This window comes from Moschus berezovskii, chromosome 19 (assembly GCF_049115385.1).
Source record: "Moschus berezovskii isolate FMDL1 chromosome 19, NW_MosBer_1.0, whole genome shotgun sequence".
Lineage (NCBI taxonomy): Eukaryota > Metazoa > Chordata > Mammalia > Artiodactyla > Moschidae > Moschus > Moschus berezovskii.
This window is the reverse complement of record NC_142478.1, coordinates 12,846,426-12,865,538: the sequence shown is the minus strand read 5'-3', so window position 1 is coordinate 12,865,538 and position 19,113 is coordinate 12,846,426. Positions and strand designations below refer to the sequence as shown.

General features: G+C 49.0%; 1 protein-coding gene across 2 annotated transcripts in view; it reads left to right on the top strand.

Moving 5' to 3' along the window:
* Positions 1-16,664, top strand: part of ARHGAP10 (Rho GTPase activating protein 10) — a 389,578-nt gene extending 372,914 nt beyond the window's left edge. For both annotated transcript variants that reach the window (XM_055405626.2, XM_055405628.2), the window contains 3 exons: positions 9,335-9,487; positions 10,754-10,845; positions 16,024-16,664. In XM_055405626.2, the coding sequence (XP_055261601.1) occupies positions 9,335-9,487; positions 10,754-10,845; positions 16,024-16,112 (334 nt within the window). In that variant the 3' untranslated portion in view covers positions 16,113-16,664. The remainder of the gene's footprint in view (positions 1-9,334; positions 9,488-10,753; positions 10,846-16,023) is intronic.
* The last annotated feature ends 2,449 nt before the right edge of the window (positions 16,665-19,113 follow it).

Here is a 19,113-nt window from a genome sequence, read left to right as displayed (position 1 = left end):
CAGCCTCAAAGGGTTCTGTCTTACCTGTGTTCGAAAGCTTTCTTTCCATTCCCTTCCTTCTCTCACTGCTCACCTCCCTCCTGTAGAAGACTTTTTTTCTCAAGTGGAAGCAAGTTCTGACTTTTTAAGTGCTGGCTTGATCTATGGGCTGTCTCCTTCCTGCGTGGCAGGTGATCTTGAGCAATTTGTCAGGAGAGCTGCTGCTGCAGGAAAGCCCTGGGTATTTGCACGTTGGCTTCTAACACACACAGGAGCCCCATGCCAGAAAGCCCAGGAAGATGGAGGAAGGGGAGTGGGCTTCTTGAGCCCTGGGGAGTTTTCCGTCAGTGTCTTCATGTCTTCCAACTCTTCACTACAAAACAGATTCACATCTAATCCATCTCATTCAGGAGTCTGCAAACTGCATCCCATTGCTGCCTGCTTTTAATATATAAATAAAGTTTTATTGGAACACAGCCACCCAGACACTGACATGCTGTCTGTGACTGCTTTCGTGAGGCTATGATAACAACTGCATTAAGAGGGTACAAGACCCACAGCCTGCAAATCCCAAAGCATTTACTGTCTGGCCCTTTGCAGAAAAAATTTGCCAACCTCAATCAATCATATAAACAAAACCAGTCTTTTGGAAAAGCCCATCTTCCTTAAAAACCAGTTTCAACGATTGTGGTTAATCGCCACCTTTCAGATGGGTGGTCTGAGTGATTTTTAAATAGAACCCTTATGAATTTTTTCTTATTATTCAATTAACCAGAAGGTTTCCTGCAAGTGTGTGATTATAATTTCAAAAGGCTTTTAGTGTTTCAATGATTTAAAAAATTATTGGGGGTTATTCTTTTTAAAACCTATTGTTAAAAATAAACATTTTATTTTGAAATAGTTTTAGATTTATAGAAAATATGCAAAGCATATAGAGAGTTCCTGAGACCCTTCATTCAGCTTCTCCTACTGTTAACATCTTACACTGAACCACTTTGGTTAAAACTAAGAAATCCGTTGGAATTATCACTCTCGGACAGTTTTACTTTTTTTTTTTTGGTAATTTATTTTTTATTGGAGGCAAATTATTTTACAATATTATATCGGTTGGTTTTGCCATACATTGACATGAATTCTCCCCGGGTTTACATAAGTTCCCCCTCCTGAACCCCCCTCCTACCTCCCTCCTCCCTTTATCCTCCCTCTGGGTCATCCCCGCATGCCAGCCCCGAGCATCCTATAACATGCATTGACCCTGAACTAGTGATTCGTTTCACATATGACAACATACGTGTTTCAGTGCCATTCTCCCAAATCATCCTACCCTCACCCTCTCCCACAGAGTCCCAAAGACTGTTCTATACATCTGTGTCTCTTTTGCTGTCTCGTATACAGGTTTATCATTTACATCTTTCTAAATTCCATATATATGCGTTAGTATACTGTATTGGTGTTTTTCTTTCTGGCTTACTTCACTCTGTATAATAGGCTCCAGTTTCATCCACCTCATTAGAACTGATTCAAATGTATTCTTTTTAATGGCTGAATAATACTCCATTGTGTATATGTACCAAAGCTTTCTTATCCATTCGTCATCCACACACCTATGGACACCTCATCTTTGACAAAGGAGGCAAGAATATAAAATGGAGAAAAGACAGTCTCTTTAACAAGTGGTGCTGGGAAAACTGGTCAGCCACTTGTAAAAGAATGAAACTAGAACACTTCCTAACACCATACACAAAAATAAACTCAAAATGGATTAGAGAGCTAAATGTAAGACCAGAAACTATAAAACTCCTAGAGGAGAATGTAGGCAAAACACTCTCTGACATAAATCACAGCAGGATCCTCCATGACCCACCTCCCAGAATATTGGAAATAAAAGCAAAAATAAACAAATGGGACCTAATTAAAATCAAAAGCTTCTGCACAGCAAAGGAAACTATAAGACAGTTTTACTTTTAACCAAAAAATTAAGAAATTCACATTGGTACAACACGTACAGAATGTATTTCACTATTTTTTTTTATTCATGTCCTTTTGTTCTAGGATCCAGCCCTAGATCATATATAGTCATATTGCATTTAGCAACTTTTCTTCCCCAATGATGACATTTCCTCAGTGTTTAGAGTTTTCTTTCTTTAACATAGTTCGTTTCTTTAGGTAAAGAAGACGATTCATTAGTGAAGAAACAAGTCTGAAACGCAGAGGCGAGAATACCTAATGGTCCTGAGAAGTGAACTTGCTGCTCACTGTTCTCCAGTCACTCCTGGATGCTTTCTGCCTGTAGTTTTATTTATATCTTACTGCCAGCCAGCCTCTTAACAATTCCTCTCACTTTAGCCAAGGAAACTGAGACCAAGGAGATTGTTGGCCGCCTGTTTGAGTTGTGGCTGACCCTCAGCCAGAGCTGATAACGCCAGCTGTCTCCCAGCCTCCGAGAGAGCAAGAAGTGTCCTCCTCTGTTCCCCACCCGGCCTCATTTTGTTTTTTTCTTTCTTTTTAACAAAAAGAGGAAGAAGCTCCGAGAGATTAGGAAATTGCAGATGGGCACCCAGTCAGAGGTGTCCTGGAACCCAGTTATCTCTGTAGAGGAGCAGCGTGTCATGGTGTGAATGGAATCCTCCAGTTGCCCTGCCTGTGAGCATTTGACTTCGTGGTCTTGTCCCCTGGGTACCTCTGCCTCCCCTGTCTCTCCATTCAGCTCATGTTTCATTCCAGCCACTCGCTGGTAGGGACCCGCGACTCTGAGGTCTTGCAGTCTTGTCGGAACGCAGCGTTGACCCAACATGACCTTGAGTAAGTCACCTTCGCCTTTCTGCTACTGGCTTGTCACGAGTCACGTCGGAATGAGTGCAGTAACGTGTGCGCGATGTGTCTGGCAGAGTGCCAACGGCCAGGGTGTAGGGCGGGGCTGAGGATCCTGATGAGCAGGGCGTCGACGCGGGGCGGAAAGTCTCTCCTGATGCCCACGTGACAGCACCTCCGCCTCTGTTCTCCCGCGGGGCCCTGGGCACCTCTCTGCACGGCCCTCATCACGCTGCGTCGTCATCATCAATGTGTCTCACCTGACTGGGTGCTCGTAGAAAACAGATGTCGTGGTTCCCTGGGTGTCCCCAGGGCAGGCGTGGGGCCTGCCTGACTGGTAGTTCTCAGATCCCGAACAGTGAGTGAGCAGGGTCCGGTTTGTGCCCTCCTAGTGATCAGCGCGGACCTCCTGGCCCACCACTGTGGTTTCTGGTGACTTGTCACAGGCGCTTGCCTCTCCTCACTGCCGTGCCAGCAGGGTGCTGGCTGGGGAGCCAGCAGGGTGCTGGCTGGGGAGTTCTCCTTCTCAGGCACTTCAGGAAGGGCAGTGGCATTTATTTGAACAGAGATTTCCCATAATATACAGATCGACAATATTTCCTTCTGTCTTTATTAACATTTTCAAACACTTTTGCCCAGGACAGCTGTTCTAGACGTATGCTGTATGCTTCCCAGACTGGAATGAAAGATCATTTCACTAATGTGTTAGCTTCTGCTCGGAGACCTTGCAAATGAGGTTTTACAATCTTTCCTTCCAGTGCAAACTTCTGATTTGATGCCAACATGACAAAGGCCATCTTCAGACATCTTGGTGCTTGGGGGATTTAATCACTTTAGAAAAGCAGTCATTTCTTTCCTTGAAGCGTATTCTCCCTTGAATGTTACCTTACGCCCTGTGCTCCCGGAGCTTGGAACCAGCTACTTGTGCTACCAGCACTGCCCAAGGCCTGACCTGCCTCAGCTATGCAAGAAATATTTGTTAGAGATAGACAGGCTCTGGTGACTGGTGCAGCTGTTGTCGAATTTCAAGTTAGAAGCCTAAGTTCCCTTCCCTATTTCTGAAATGTTTGTGCTCTTTTGCTGCCAAAAAGTTTCTTAATATGCACGGTGCGTGGAGTCTGGTATTGGAGATCGGGTCGCCGTTTGAATCCCAAGCAGCATCTACTGCTGATTTGTTACGTTTTCAGAAAAATAAGCTCTGCAAAGCGTATGCATGTATATCTACAGTCATAATTTTGTGTTCAGCGTTTATTCCTCTGCATGGTGAGAGCTACAGGGTCTTTCCCTGGAGTACAGACCTGTTTTGCCAAAGCAAAGATGTTGATTTTTGTTACTGGATAGAATTTTCTTAGCACTTTCACAAATGTGTGTTCTATTCCCTACCCTCTTCCCCTCCCCAAAGCAGGAGACATCCCTGTCACCTTTCAGTATCAGAAAGTTTTCCAGCATGAGTTTCTAAGTTAGCAGGAGGAAACCTCTGTGTTTTTCGGTGAAACCCTCTTGTTTCCATTTCTTCCTTTTCTCTGAGAAGGAAACATTCCTCCTCAAAGGAAGGTTGGCTCTTCTTCCCTGAAAATGGAGAGGAGTCACCACGCTTTCAGTTTTGTGTGAGAAGTTGGGAAGAGAGCAGAGACGCACATTCATCTTTCTCTGTAATTTATTTCTCTTTTGGTAAATGTGGTTTCTGAGCTTTTCAGGAAGAGTTAACTTCTGCCTCCCGTTTTTGCAGACCACAACTTGGCTTTCAGGAAACAGGGCACTTGAGGTGCTCTTTTATAATTGGTCAGTGGCTTCTTACTCAATAAAATCAGTGGTTTATGATCACTTCAGTCTTGTTCATCAAAAATCCATAGTTAAAGGGGTAGCAGAAAGAAGGAATTAAATAGGTTTTTTTGTTTTTTTAAGTGCTGAAACTTCGGGAAGTGAAAAGAGAGAACATTCAAAATATTTCATTATATTCTAGCGTTTTTATTATGTTACTATTTTTTATTCTTGGATCAACTATCAGTTTTGATCTTTTACCTAAGGACATTTTTAGGCAGAGTTCCCCTGTGAACTGCAGAATACAAGAAATGACCTGAGTATTTTCTCAGTGCTCTCAAGGATGCTGGCATGAAGAACTACGACATATGAAATTTGACTCTGCTTTGCAAGCTCCCACATTGGCCCACCACGATTCCGAGAATGCTGGCAGGGGACATGGGACTCCGGGTCAGTTAAAAGACTGTACTCAACACGGATATAGCAGTCCTCAGAGGATTCCTTTGAGTCCCGTTTCTTATAGGGTGATGCCCTGTGGGCCAGATAACACCTGCGTGTGGAGTGCTACAAGAGAGAATCCAGAGCTCTGGAAAACCAGATCATTTATGATGGTGGTAAAGCCTGTTCTTCACTCCAGGAGAAGACACAAACTTTATCTTCCAAGGCTCTATTCTCCATAAACACCTTTGAAAAGATAACCCAGCCTTTGCTCACTAGAAATGCATAAACAGCAGAGATGCATGTAGAGTTGTCCCCCAACATGTACGTAGCTAGAGCACTTCCAGACATGCAGGAGAGACGTTCATTCATTAGGTACATGGGTGACTTAGGGCTTCCTTCTCTCCTAGAGCTCAGGCGAGAAAAACCGCTAGACCTTTGCAATGGGTGCCCTTTCCCACGTGCTTGAAGTCAAAGTGAGAGTCTTGGTCGCTTCAGTCGTGTCCAACTCTTTGCCACCCTGTGGACTGTAGCCTGCGAGGCTCCTCTGTCCATGGAATTCTCCAGGCAAGAGTACTGGAGTGGGTTGCCCTTCCCTTCTCGAGGGGATCTCCCCGACCCAGGGATTAAACCTGGTTTTCCTGCATTGCAGGCAGATTCATTACTGTCTAAGCTGCCAGGACAGACACCACCCTGCCCTAGAATGCCTAGGGTCCCTCTAAAATGTTTAAGTCAAAGAAGAGAAGGAGAATATCAGACATTCTACCTTAACACGTTATCGACTGGAGACATATTAATGCCATAGGTGTTTGTTTCTGCAAAAATCCCCCAGTCCGTAATATATGAAAAGTAATGCTTTACTGCTTTATGAGAAAATATAAGTATTATATTTAAAGGTTTAAATACTTAAAAATATTTTTGATGCTTATTGCCCAAACAAAACCAAACCCAAATTCTGAAAAGTAGTGAAAGTTAAGTCACTCAGTCGTGTCTGACTCTTTGCGACCCCATGGACTGTAGCCTACCATGCTCCTCTCTTCATGGAATTTTCCAGGCAAGAGTACTGAAGTGGGTTGCCATTTCCTTTTCCAAAGGATCTTCCTGATCCAGGGATTGGACCCGGGTCTCCCGCATTGTAGGGAGACGCTTTACCATCTGAGCCACCCGGGAAGTCCCTGAAAAGTAGGGAATTGTTTATATAAAAAAGCTCACGTTTACTATTTCTTGTCTAAAAAAAAAAATTGGGGGAAGGTTTCTTTGGGGACACCTTTGAAGCATCTTCTAGCCTCTGCTGTCTGAGGTGAGAAGTCAGGCCTTCAGTCTTGGGTATATTTATGTAACTGCTTCCTGCCTCGTCCCGGCTCCTTCCCAGCAGAGAAGCCAGTGGAAAGTTTCTTGTATCCTTGAGACCACTCGTTCTGTTTCCCGAGCTTTGTTTTGCTGGGCCAGTCTCACAGGACTTCATTTCTCCATATGACGATGCTGCCTCCCTACAGTGGAGGTGTTCCCACACTTGTGTCTTATGACCTCTTAAAAATACTCCAGCCTGCAAAGTTCGCGCCTACAGAGAAGTTCTCAGCTGAGGCTTCCGAGATGTTGTGGAGAAATCCAGGGACTCAAATAAAGAGGGCTCTCCCAGGTGGCACTAGTCATAAAGAATCCACCTGCCAGTGCAGGAGACACGAGAGATGGGGGTTCGATCCCTGGGTTGGGAAGATCCTCTGGAGGAGGAAATGGCAACCCTTGGGGTCGCAGAGAGTCGGACACGACTTAGCTACTGAACATACAGCACACAAATAAAGAAGTTTAGGTCTCAGAGGGAAGTCTGGACGGCTCTCTTTATGAACCATTGAGTGCGGGGTTGCCAGCATGTCTCTGTGTTGAAAGACAGTAGAAAAATCACAGAGAACAAACCGAGAAGCAAAAACGGCTCATGCTGAGGGCTTGACTCTGGACAAGGTGGAGAAACCTAGCTAGTGATATGCCCTTGCCTTCTGCGTCTGCTGTTCCAACAATTCTTTCACTTTCTATAAGTATTTTCCCTTCACAAGAAAACAAAACAGTTTTCTTGAAAAAAAAAAAAGATATGAGGATGAAATAGATAATAGCTATAAAATTTATGACTTTCACTTTGGAAGAGCCTAATAAATATACACATCGTTACTCTGTCTTCATCTCGGGACTGTCCTCCCTGTCTGCGGATGGATGGCCATCATTTTATCGCTTGACTATTTATGACCAGGAAGAGTTGACGGGGGTGGGATAGTACACTTCATTCTCCGCCACCGCCACCCCCGAGCACCTTGAGTAATTGCTGGGAGATAAAATGGCAATTGTTCGACTGAGTGTGGTCTTAAATTCTCTGTCAGAGCTTCACTCCCGCTGTCCCTTCCTGATTAGTAAAGTAAAGGTTCCTTTTCTGCTAAAGAATGGAGTGACTTTTGCTGTTGGATATACGGACCCCCTTGGGATTTATAGAATGGTATATATTTATAGCTTGGTATGAAATAGATTTGATGACTTCCAAATGAATGGCTGGATAGGGGGATTGTAAAGAAGTTGTTCAAAGAATAGCTTGTAATCATTTGGCTGTGCTGCATGTGGGATCTTAGTTCCCTGACCCCTGCATTGGCAGGGTGGAGTCTTAACCACCGGACCACTGGGGAAGACCCCCAAAGTATAAAGTTTTTAAAACGTGCATCCCTCTCTATTTTTTTTCTGATGAAGAGGATAGGAACCTTCTCTATACTAAAAGCCTGTCAAGTCAGTCATGCAACGTTTCATGCACTCGATGGATAACATTGAGAACATCTGGATTCAGTTCCCAGATGTGACTTGAAGACTTCCTGTGCCGAGCACTCTGCCTGACTTTATGCAATCTTCAGAAAGGATTATAAACCTGCTGTTATCCAGAAGATAAAGAAATCCCTGAAACCATCCCAGAACGACCCATGCTAATCTCCCTTCCCGTTTATTGGTGTGATGGGCCTGTAGAGAAGTTCTGTGACTTAGGCCAGAGGAGGAGTAGTTGGTGGGGCGCAGGGTGCGGGGGTGTGGCAGCTGGAGCTGAGCTGGGGGAAGGGATAGATAGAACAGGCAGAGGAGCCGGAGAGACAGTGGGGAGGAGGGGAACGTCAGGGGGCCAGGCCGTGGGCAGAGTGACCAGGCTGCTGGGGCTGGTGGGGAAGCTGCTGGAGGGCAGGTGGGGGGGGTGTACCAGTTCTTGGGACAGGCAGATGGGGTGGACTGGGTCTTACCAGTTGGCTGATGGAGCTCGCTGAGTGGAAGCATGGGGCTGGGGGCTCGGCTAGGAGACCACAGCAGCAATGCAGTCATGAGCAGTAAGAACGGGATCACCTCCTGTTTATGACGAGAGGGTACAGAAAGGGACAGCCTGGGAGCTTTTGCAGAAAAAATGGACAGAACGTGAGATGCATTCTTGTCTACAAAAGGAATCAAAGAGAAGGCTCTGGGATGTGGAAGGACAGAAGCTGCATGTGGAAACTGGTTTTAGCCAAAGAGGGTGAAATTGAGGTGAAGAGCATCTGGGTGTAGCCGCGCTGGATACCCATGTGTTGAAAATGCCCTTGAATGAAACGAGCAGCTTTCAGCACGTTAGTTTTAAAGCAAGCTTTGTTGACGATAGTCTCAAGCCTCCAGTTTTGAGACCACTGAAGAATAATTTAATTCAGATCCACATATATTTATTGAACTCTCCAGGTTTAGAGGCCCCCCCATGAGTGTGTTTACTGATCTGTTTACATTAACTTATTTTCAAAATTGGCAAATACTAGGGAATGTTCAGGTTACCAGGGGTTTGCTATTCCTTGGTTTCTCCCTTAAATGCTAGTTTTTTTTTTTGTCTATTCTAAAGGAATCTCAATTCCCAGTGGCATTTTATTCTGTGTTCCTACATGTATAGGACCAGGTGAAAGAACTTTAGACATGAAAAGGCCACTGTTGAATTTTTAGAGGTACAGGTCACGGGCTTAACTATAGATTCTTGTGACTTTCCTTCTAAGCAGAAAACACGAATACTTCGAAAGTCCAAGCAATTTCTTTTGGCCATTGGATTCTTATGTTCTAATTAGTGAATCAGTATGATGCTAGGTTGGGCAAGACTAGATCTCCACAAACCTGGAGAAGTTCAATAAGACATCTCTAGTTCTGAGGTGTGGCTCTTGGGGCTACAGACCTGGGAGGGTGTGGGGAGGATTCTGTCCCTTTGGATCATCCGGAGAGAGAGAGAAGCTCTCATCCTAGCTGTTGAGGAATGGAGTGTCATGTCTTTGGTGTTCTATGGCCTTTATACTATTAATTCTATTCTTCAAACTTCCACCCTTAGCCCAAGCCAGGCCCGATCATCCACAGTCCAGTGGCTTAACCCTCAGTCTCCAACCACACCGAGCTGCAATCCAGCTGTCACACCTCCTTCACCCAAGCTGTCACCTTTCCCCCTCACTCTTCCTGCCACTGTAGCGGACAAGCCACCCGAAAGGTATGTGGTTTTCAGTGTGATATAGAATGTGGGGGGTGGTTCGCAGAGGGGCCTGATCAACCTGAGCGGGTTCTTGTGCTCCCCGCATGGAAAAAGCTTCCCGTCTCCTGGACTCTGTGGACATTTATAACCTTATCTTAAAGGTTCAAGAGCAAGTACATTCTTGGGATAAATTTTTCTTATGTGAGACCTGTTTGAACCTGCCCTTTCTGGTTCTGGTCCTGCATTTATGAAACCATATTTTTTGGAAGAACTCCTTATACATAAATAGAAAGCACACATGCTTTGTTTTCCAGAAAGTAAGTGTTGTTCAGTAGGTCAGTCGTGTCTGACTCTTTGCAACTCCATGGACTGCAGCATCCCAGGCTTCCCTGTCCTCTACTGTCTCTTGGAGTTTACTCAAACTCATGCCCACTGATTTCGGTGATGCCATCCAACCTTCTCATCTTCTGTCATCCCCTTCTTCTCCTGCCTTCAATCTTTCCCAGCATCAGGGACTTTTCCAAGGAGTCAGCTGTTTGCATCAGGTCTAAATGGGGCACTGGAAACTGTAATTAATATGGCCCTTTGATGGGCTAGTGATGCAGAGGCCAGAGTGCTTTAGCAAAGCCTATCCTCTGGGCCAGCAGACTGGCCATCCCCATCAGTGGCTTCCTCTCCTGCCGTGAGATAGGACGCTGCCTTCCGCCCTGGTGTGCAACTGGCTGGCAGCCTGGTTTCCATCCTTCCCCACTGGGTTCTTTTCCCACGAGAACACACAGGATGTTTTGACAGGCAGAGAGAAGTTGAGCCTGATGTGCCTTTTGGGGGCGTGGAAGCAGACTGTCCGTGTAGGACTGTGTCCTTGGTGCATGGCTTAGCCACTGAGGATCTGTGTGCCTCTGCCCTTACCTGACTCACCCCTGTCTCAAGACACTGGTGCTTTTCCTGAGTCGATAAACTGAAATGCATTGGAAATAAACATGCCCCGTGGTTCTGTTAACACTGCATGAGAGGAAAGGGCATCCCACTGAGTGCAGAGGAGAATTGGTGAAGAGGTTCAGGGTAAGCTGCTCTGAGAGGCTCCCTAAAAGGAAGATCTGAATTTGAAACTCGTCAGTTACTTGTCAAGCTCTATGGTTTCGCCTGATGTTCACTTTCCCGCTAATCTCTCTTTTGGAAGGCACTGTTCCACGGGTGTCCTAGAAATGAGATTTGGGAAATGCAGGTCGGGGAGGGGTGAGGTTTCTCACGCTTTGGTCTGTGTGTCTCGTGTGTTCCCTCCAGCGTCATCAGTCGGAAGGCCCGGGCGGTGTACCCCTGTGAAGCAGAACACAGCTCGGAATTGTCCTTTGAAATTGGAGCGATTTTTGAGGATGGTAAGTGTCCTGTGGGAGCTTTGTGGGAGGTTGCCTTCTGCCCTCACAGAGGGTCTGCAGCCCAGAGCAGGCAGGCGGTCCCTGGCTGTGGGGTTGTCAGGAGCTTGTTGCTTTGGATGGGCAAGGAAGGGCCAGCCTATGTGGCTCCCGGAAACTGAACACCAGGGCCTATGCGTGCCCACTTCTGCTTTAATCTTGGTTTTTCTCCAAACTTTTTAACTCTCAAGGACCTTCAGTCAGGCCATTTTTGTCCCGATGTAGAGAAGCCGGTGCAATGTGAAATCAAGAAATGTTTATAATTTGCACCTTCTTTTTTTCTCCCAGAGTCCCCAGCTCTCTAAAATACTTCAGGTTTGTCAGCCCTGAGTTACAGGCAAGTGCTGTTGTCAACTGATTTTGGTTTATCATTCCCTTACATTCTTAGGCTTGACATGGTTTTTGCTCATTGGAATTGTGTCTGAATCTCTCGACTTTGCATATTGAAACCAGGGTGTAGATTTTATTTGTGTGTTTACTAGTCACACGTAAGCGTTTTAGGAGCTATGCCTGGTTTCAGATTTCACAAATTCCTCCTGTGGTTCCATGTGTATCTCTTCCCTCCCCCTTGATTTCTTCCTTCCCAGTCCTCCTCATTATGAAAATCACCGGTTGCTATAGAAACATCAATGTTATGTGGGGGTGTGGCTGCCCAAAAGAGTTCTAGGGATGCAGCGAGAACCTTTGATGCTTGGAATGGAATGGTTGATTAGCCAGAATGTTTGGAATATATGGAGTGTATCGACACAGCGCCTGGTGCTATATTGTCGGTGACGTGGCATGTGCTGATGATTGTGTTTTAGAAAGCAAGCTGCCTCATTTAGAGGAGATTTCTGTATCTGTGGGATACGTACTCTGGAAAGGCAGAGACGACCGACAGTGTCAGCAAACAAACAACAGAAAACCCCACATGTGACAGAATTAAACTCCGTGGAGAAATATTGTTCTTAAGATTAGAAGCAAGATCAGTCTTCAGCCACTGTAACATATATGCATACGGTTTTGCCAGAAGACTGTGGTCAGTTAGCTGCCCTGCTCCAGGCCTGTCTTGTATTGACACCCATAGAGCGGAAGGGAAAGCTGAGAGCATTGAAACATGTCATTTAAGAAATGAAGATGAATTCTTTTTTTTTTTCTTGCTGAACCCTCATGTATGGCACTGGAGAAGGCAATGGCACCCGACTCCAGTATTCTTGCCTGGAAAATCCCATGGGCGGAGGAGCCTGGTGCGCTGCAGTCCGTGGGGTCGCTAACAGTCAGACATGACTGAGTGACTTCACTTTCACTTTTCACTTTCATGCATTGGAGAAGGAAATGGCAACCCACTACAGTGTTCTTGCCTGGAGAACCCCAGGGACGGGGGAGCCTGGTGGGCTGCCATCTATGGGGTTGCGCAGAGTTGGACACGACTGACTCAACTTAGCAGCAGCAGCATGCATGGCATGGAGTTTCCCAGGGACTCAGATAGTAAAGAATCTGCCTGCAGTGCAGGAGATGTGGGTTCCATCCTTGGGCTGGAAAGATCCCCTGGAGAAGGAAGTGGTGACCCCCTGTAGTATTCTTGCATGGAGAACTCCATGGACAGAAGAGCCTGGCAGGCTGTAGCCCATGTGGTTGCAAAAAGTCAGATGCTTGGTGAGTCAACAACATGTGCAGCATGTGGGGTCTTAGCTCCTCACCAGGGACTGAACCCACTCCCCCTGCAGTGGAAGCACAGAGGCTTAACCACTGGACCGCTTTTGACGCTGTGTGATTGGATTTGTTTAGGAACCCCTGAACACAGCATTGTTCATGTGATGTTTACCTTGGTGGAAGACATATCTGTTAGGTTGCCTTTGGCTGCAGGTAACAAAAACTAATAGAACTGGTGAAAGCAGTCATGAAAATGGATTCCCTCACACAGTAAGAAGTCTGCAGGCGGGGAGCTCCAGGGCTGGTTAAACACAGTCACAAGGGTGTCACCAGAGCCCACAGTGTGCCCGTCTCCGCCCGAATAGAGGGGCCCTGGCTGCTTCCCCAGCGGGGGTGGGAAGGCTGCCCCAGTTCTGGGTGTCATGGCCACGTTCAGCCACAGCAGAAAGGGTGTGCCTCATCCTTGTGTTCTTTTTTTTAACTCTGAGAAAACGTCTCCCAACTTCCTTCCTGGGTTATCTGTTCTCATGTCTCAATAGCCAGAATGAGGTCAGATGCTCACCTTAAACCCACTGCTGGCCAGGACTTCAGACCACGCTTGGTCCAGAAGTTACTCCTCTGGGCACAAAGACATAGGAAGGGGAGTCAGAATTTCAATCAAATCTAGTTCTGCCAGCATGGATGATGTTGGGAAAGGTAAGCAGATGTCTGACGCAGGAGATTGAAGATCTCCACTTCTAAAGTCCCTCGGTGGCTTGCAGGAGTCCTTCTAAGAAAAACAGTGTGTGCACAGGTGTGTGTGTGTGTGTACACAAACACTTCCATGTATACATGTGCATACATATATGCACACACACATGCATCTCGGTGTGTTTTGGGAACAGGAGAGTGATTGAGAGCAGATAGCTATGGATTGTCAGCCCTGCACTTACCTGGCCAAGGTCAGTTGGCTTTTCCACTTCCTGTGTGACCCTGGACAAGTCCCTTAAGTTCTCTCTGCCTCAGATCCTCCATCCTGATCCACAAGGATGTTCTCGTGGGTGGCGATGTGTCAGGGCAGCATTTGGGGCCACGAGTGCAGCACAGTCTCCTGGGGAGGCTGTTGCTGACCACAGAGCTTCGCTTGGTGCCCTGTGGACTTGGCTCCAATTTGAGCCAAGGCGCAGAGCCATCAGATTTGGGGCTCTGTGACGCTGGTCTGGATGGCGGGCTGGGGCACCCAGGGAGTATTGGGTGTTCCTCAGGCCCTCCCCCAGGCCAGCTACCCCAGAGATGCTTACTGATGTATTGACACCCTCCCTCTCCATGAGCATACTCGCCTATCATTTGATGGGAACCCCATGCCTTGCAGCTCTGCCCGCTCCTTTTGCAGCAGCAAATACACATGGGACCATGTTCAGAACCCATGCCCCCAGACTGACTGTTTCTTAGGGAGGTTCTTAAAGGTCACAGACAGTGGAAGACCCTTTGTCTTTGCTGTTCAGTCACTGAATCATGTCCCACTCTTTGTGACCTCACGGCCTGCAGCATGCTAGGCTCCTCTGTCCTTCACTGTCTCCCGGAGTTTGCTTAAATTCATGTCCATTGAGTTGGTGATGCTCTAACCATCTCATCCTCTGCTTTCCTCAATCTTTCCCAGCACTGGGGTCTTTTCCAGTGATTCAGCTTTTTGCATCAGGTGGCTAAAGTCTTGGAGCTTCAACTTTAGTATCAGTCCTTCCAATGAATATTCAGGGTTGATTTCCTTCAGGATTGACTGACTGGATCTCCTTGCTCTCCGAGGGACTCTCAGTCTTCTTCAGCACCACAGTATGAAAACATCAATTCTTCGGTGCTCAGCCTTCTTTATGATCCACCTCTCACATCTGTGCATGACTACTGGAAGAACCATAGCCTTGACTATACGGACTTCGTCAAAGTGATGTCTTTGCTTTTTAATACGCTGTCAAGTTTAGTCATGGCTTTCCTTCCAAGGAGCAAGCATCTTTTAATTTCATGGCTGTAGTCACCATCTGCAGTGATTTTGGAGCCCAAGAACATCAAATCTGTCACTGCTTCTCCTTTCTTCCCATCTATTTGCCATGAAGTGTTGAGATGCCTAATGCTTAGCTGTTATTCTGGGGCAGTGCCTCCCATATCCCATAGGGGGCGCTGTGTGTGTAAGGTCTCAGGGCAGATGATGTTCTCATGAGACACCCCACCTCCCCCAAAATAAACACATGTATGTGCGCGTGCGTGCACACACACACATACACAAGGCATGTGTAGGGGTTATTTATGAAGACTCTGACCTGGTCTGAAACATTGAGAGTGGTCTTGGAGGGTGGGTGGGGTGCCTCAGCAGATATCTGAAGGTAGAAGATAGTTGTTAGGTGTAAATGGGAGTGAGAGCAGAGGACCAGCCATGTAAAGCTCAGACTGTGGGTGGCTACACAGGAGTGGGTTATGAACTCCATTTGCAGTCAGCATTGAAAAATAGGAAACAGTGCATTTTTAAAAAAGTGCATTGAACCTAGTGAGAAGTATTATCCCATGAAGGTTTCGTGTGTTGGGCACATGTCCATGTGTGCTGGATTTCAGCTACAGTAGCCATCTTCTGATGGGTTCTGGTCACGAATGTTGTGCTCGGCCAGTTCCTGACCTGGTCTGCTGGGCCAGGACACACCTCCCCTTCCTTCTATGGACATGGCTCCATGTCTGCTCCTGGTCTGGCCTGAGGTGGGATCTCCCCATGGCTGTGTGGGGGACTAGGTGCTTCCAGACCCTGGTGATGAGTGCTTAGACCCTGTGCCTGTTGCTGTCCAGCCTGTGGTCGCCCTGTGTATCGTTATGGCTCTTTGTGGGACCTGGAGCCGCCTGACGCTGACCCAGGTGTGGAAGGCCTCCCCCTGCCCTCAGGAATGTCCCACGCAGGTGCCAGTCAGACGGGGTACCCAGACGATGCTGGTGAGGCCTGGCGACTGCTGAGAATGGCAGAGGAAGACTCCCCAGAGGAGAGGGTGTCTGGGGGTCTCTGAAGAGGAAGAATCCCCCGTGAAGAAGTGGGGGAAAAAGACGTCAGCGGAAAGCACTGCCCATGCAGAGGCCTAGAGACTCACCTGGGGGCTTCTCTGGGCGATTCCCGGCGGGTGACCTGCTCGTGGACAGAGTCGGGACGGTGGGGAAGTGGTCTGGCCAGGTGCCTATGGAAGCTTGGGTTTGTCCTCTGGACCGTGGAGGGTCGTGCTGTGATCAGCCGGGTGTTCTGGAAAGTTCACCGAGCTCCCTGGTGCACCGTGGTTTAGGAGGAGCCTGACCGATGCTGAGGGGATGGGTTAGGAGGCTGCCGTAGGGAGAAGTGGAGGCTGGGGTGACTGGGGGGGTCCTGTAAATAACTCTCGTGCAGACTTGTAACCAGACGACCTGGGAGTGGCCCCCGTTGGGTTTGGTTGACGCACAGCGGGGCAGGGAGTTCACTGGTGGCAAGTACCTGGGGCGTTTCCGTAATGAGTGATGTCTCTTCCTTTGCAGTGCAGACCTCGAGGGAACCTGGCTGGCTGGAAGGGACTTTGAATGGCAAGAGGGGGCTGATTCCACAGAATTACGTCAAGCTGCTGTAGCGCCCGGCCGCAGCCCCTGGCCCCAGGCCACCCGTCCACCTCTGGGGCAGAACCCTTGGCCACCTGGACGCTCCAGGGCGGGGAGCGGGGAGGACCGCGTTGGGCGGTGCGGATCTGAGCAGCGGGCGAAGGCTGTCCAGATGATCAGGAGAGACTCTGCATCAGGCACACCTTTGGACTTACGGTTTTAAATTATCTGGTCTCCAGAGCGAGCGGGAGGGTGACCCAAAGCTTCTCCACTGGCGGCCACGTCACTGGACACCTCTCCTCACACCTGAAAGGGAACTGTGCTGCGAGATGTGCCCTCAACGCTGGTGTCACTGAGGGATCGCAGCAGGCTGGCGCAGGCTGTGCTGCCTCTGCACCGAGGGCAGCAGACTGAGGCTCCTGCCCGGGTGGACGGCCGCCCTGCCTGGGGACCCCGCGCTCGCTGAGCTCGGGCACCTGCAGACTCACAAGCTTCTCCGTGCTGCTCACCGGTGTGCTGTTGCCCCGACACCCCCTTTCTGCCCCGAGTTTTCTGTACATGAAATAAAATGTAATTTACTGTGGGACCGGTGTCCCCACGTGGGGACAGGGTGGTGGAACTCGCTCGCTCTGTCGTGTCTCCTGGTGTGGCTGGCGGTGGGCTGGCACTCTTCGCGGCATTGGCATGCACGCACTCACAGGTAGGCGGGATCAACCGGGAGCCTGGCTGCTTTGGAACGGGGCGTTTTCTGGGCACAGGGGTCCCCTCTCTGACAGGTGAGATCCTGGCAGGTCCCCTCCAGCTACCTCAGAGGGCCTTGGGGGAGCCCAAACAGGATGGAGCTGCGGTGCTTTCCCCAGAGCTTTGTGTGTGAGGGCAACCTCCTGATGAGCTTCTGTGTACAGCCCTCCCCCCCCTACCCTGTCCCTCCCAATCCCCCCTGCCTGCCCCTTCCAATCCCCCCCGCCTCTGTTTTCCAGACTGCAGTGCCCATCTCTCTATCTGGATTAAGCCGGGCTGTAGGGCGGTCTGGGCTGTATGGATCCAGACCCTGCTTGGAGGAACTTCTGCCACATCCCTCCCTGCAAACAGGATGTGCCAAGTGATGCTTCTGTGGTCTTCTCAGCCTCTGCCTCCCAGGCACAGCCTAAACCAAGCTCTCTGGGAAGAGGGGACCTCTCTGCCCCCTGACCTGGAGTCCCTGGAGTGTGCAGCTCATCTGTAGGGGCCTCAGGACTGTGGAGCCAGCCCAGCTCCAGGGGCTGCTTGGGGGGCCCGGCATCTCTCTTTATCCACAGAGGCTTCCTGGCCTGTCACAGTTCTCCCCTCAGATTGTCCCTGGAAGGATGTGTCTGTCGCCTCTTCCAGGTGAGATGATCCCTGAGTGCTGGTTATCAGTTTGGGGCTCGCCTCCCCTGGCCCATGTAAGGTTTCAAGTTTGGGGTCAGGGGTGTGTAGAGCGACAGCCCCATTGAAAAGTATCCATTGTCTGACTCATGTGTTAAGTTGCTCAGTCATGTCCAACTCTTGGCAACCTCACGGACTGTAGCCCACCAGGCTCTTCTGTCCCTGGGGTCATCCAGGAAGAAATACTGGAGTGTTGCCATTAGTGCGATATAATTTAAAATGCTGAACTGTGGGCCCAGTGGAGAGTCTTGGGGCTGCCAGGGGGCCCAGGGCCCCAGACAAAGGCAGGCCCTGGGGCTGCTGGCCAGGCTGGCAAGAGGGTGGGGATGGCACTTGTTCTGAGTTCTCCCTTCCTGCTCCTGCCTGCTGCTTAGAGGTATAGGAGAGAAGCTTGGCCTGGAGCAAACTTCCCCATTTCTGTGGGAAAGTGCAAGCTTGCGGGCAGTCAGGGTGAGTGGACTCAGATTGGCACTGGAGCAATTTCCTAACTGCGTTCTTCATTGGAGTCCATCCATGGGCAGTAAACGGAAGACCTACTGAGTTGAGACTTGATTCCTTTGCTCACTGCTGTTGCCCCCAAGCTGTTGTTAACTCACAAAGTACATTTATCACCACTTCCTTGGTCGTAGAAATTGCTGTAAGGTCTGGCTGCCGGTGTGGGCTTTCTAGATGGCACTAGTGGTTAAGAAACTGAGACACGGGTTTGATCCCTGGGTCGGGAAGATCCCCTGGAGGAGGGCATGGCAACACATTGTAGTATTCTTGCCTGGAGAACCCCCGTGGACAGAGGAACCTGGTGGGCTACAGTCCATAGAGTCACAAAGAGTCAGACACGACTGAAGTGACTTAGCACACACACTGGCTACCTGTGTGGTTCAGGGCAAATTAAATTGACTCTGATTCTGTTCCTGCCTCCTAAAAAGCCAAGGATGCTCCGAGATGTGGGGTTGAAGCGATGGTATATGCTCCGTTAGTGGGCAATGCTAGTCCCTGTACTGATGTGAGTCAGTTGCTCTGGTCCCCGTTGCCATGGCCACCATCTGTCACTGCTGCTCCCCACACTGATGTTACTGATGTGAGAGTCACTTGCATCTTTGTTGTCAGGGCATCTGTGTTCTGCAGAATGACAGTGTGACAGTAGTGAAGCCTCAGGATAGGGCTGGCTGCAAGGGCTCCCCCAGCCCTGCAGACTCCTCCTGTGGTTGTTCCAGGAAGAACAGGGTTACGCCAAAGGGGAGCTGGGGTATTGGGGTGTCTTCCTTTGGGAATAGGTGGCCCCCGGCCGGGGAGCTTTCCTCTGGGCCTGGCCCAGAGTATGCTTAATAACGGGACCAGGAGATGTTCTCTTCCACCTGCAGATCTTCATTTCCCCCGAAGAGACATAGGCGAGTGGTGCTAGGTTTTTCTGTATTTTTGTTGTGTGGGTGTAGTTCCCGAGCATCTACTGAAGGCTGGCTGAGCAGCGGCCCCGCCTCCCTCAGGACCCAGGCCCCTCAGCCCACCTCGTTCAGCACCAGCCGCCTCCACCAGCTGTCATCCTGTGTTCATTCAGAAGCATGATTGGGGTGGGGGTGGGGGGGCTTTGAGCAAAAGAGGGCACTCAGATTGTTTACTTGCAGTGGAGCT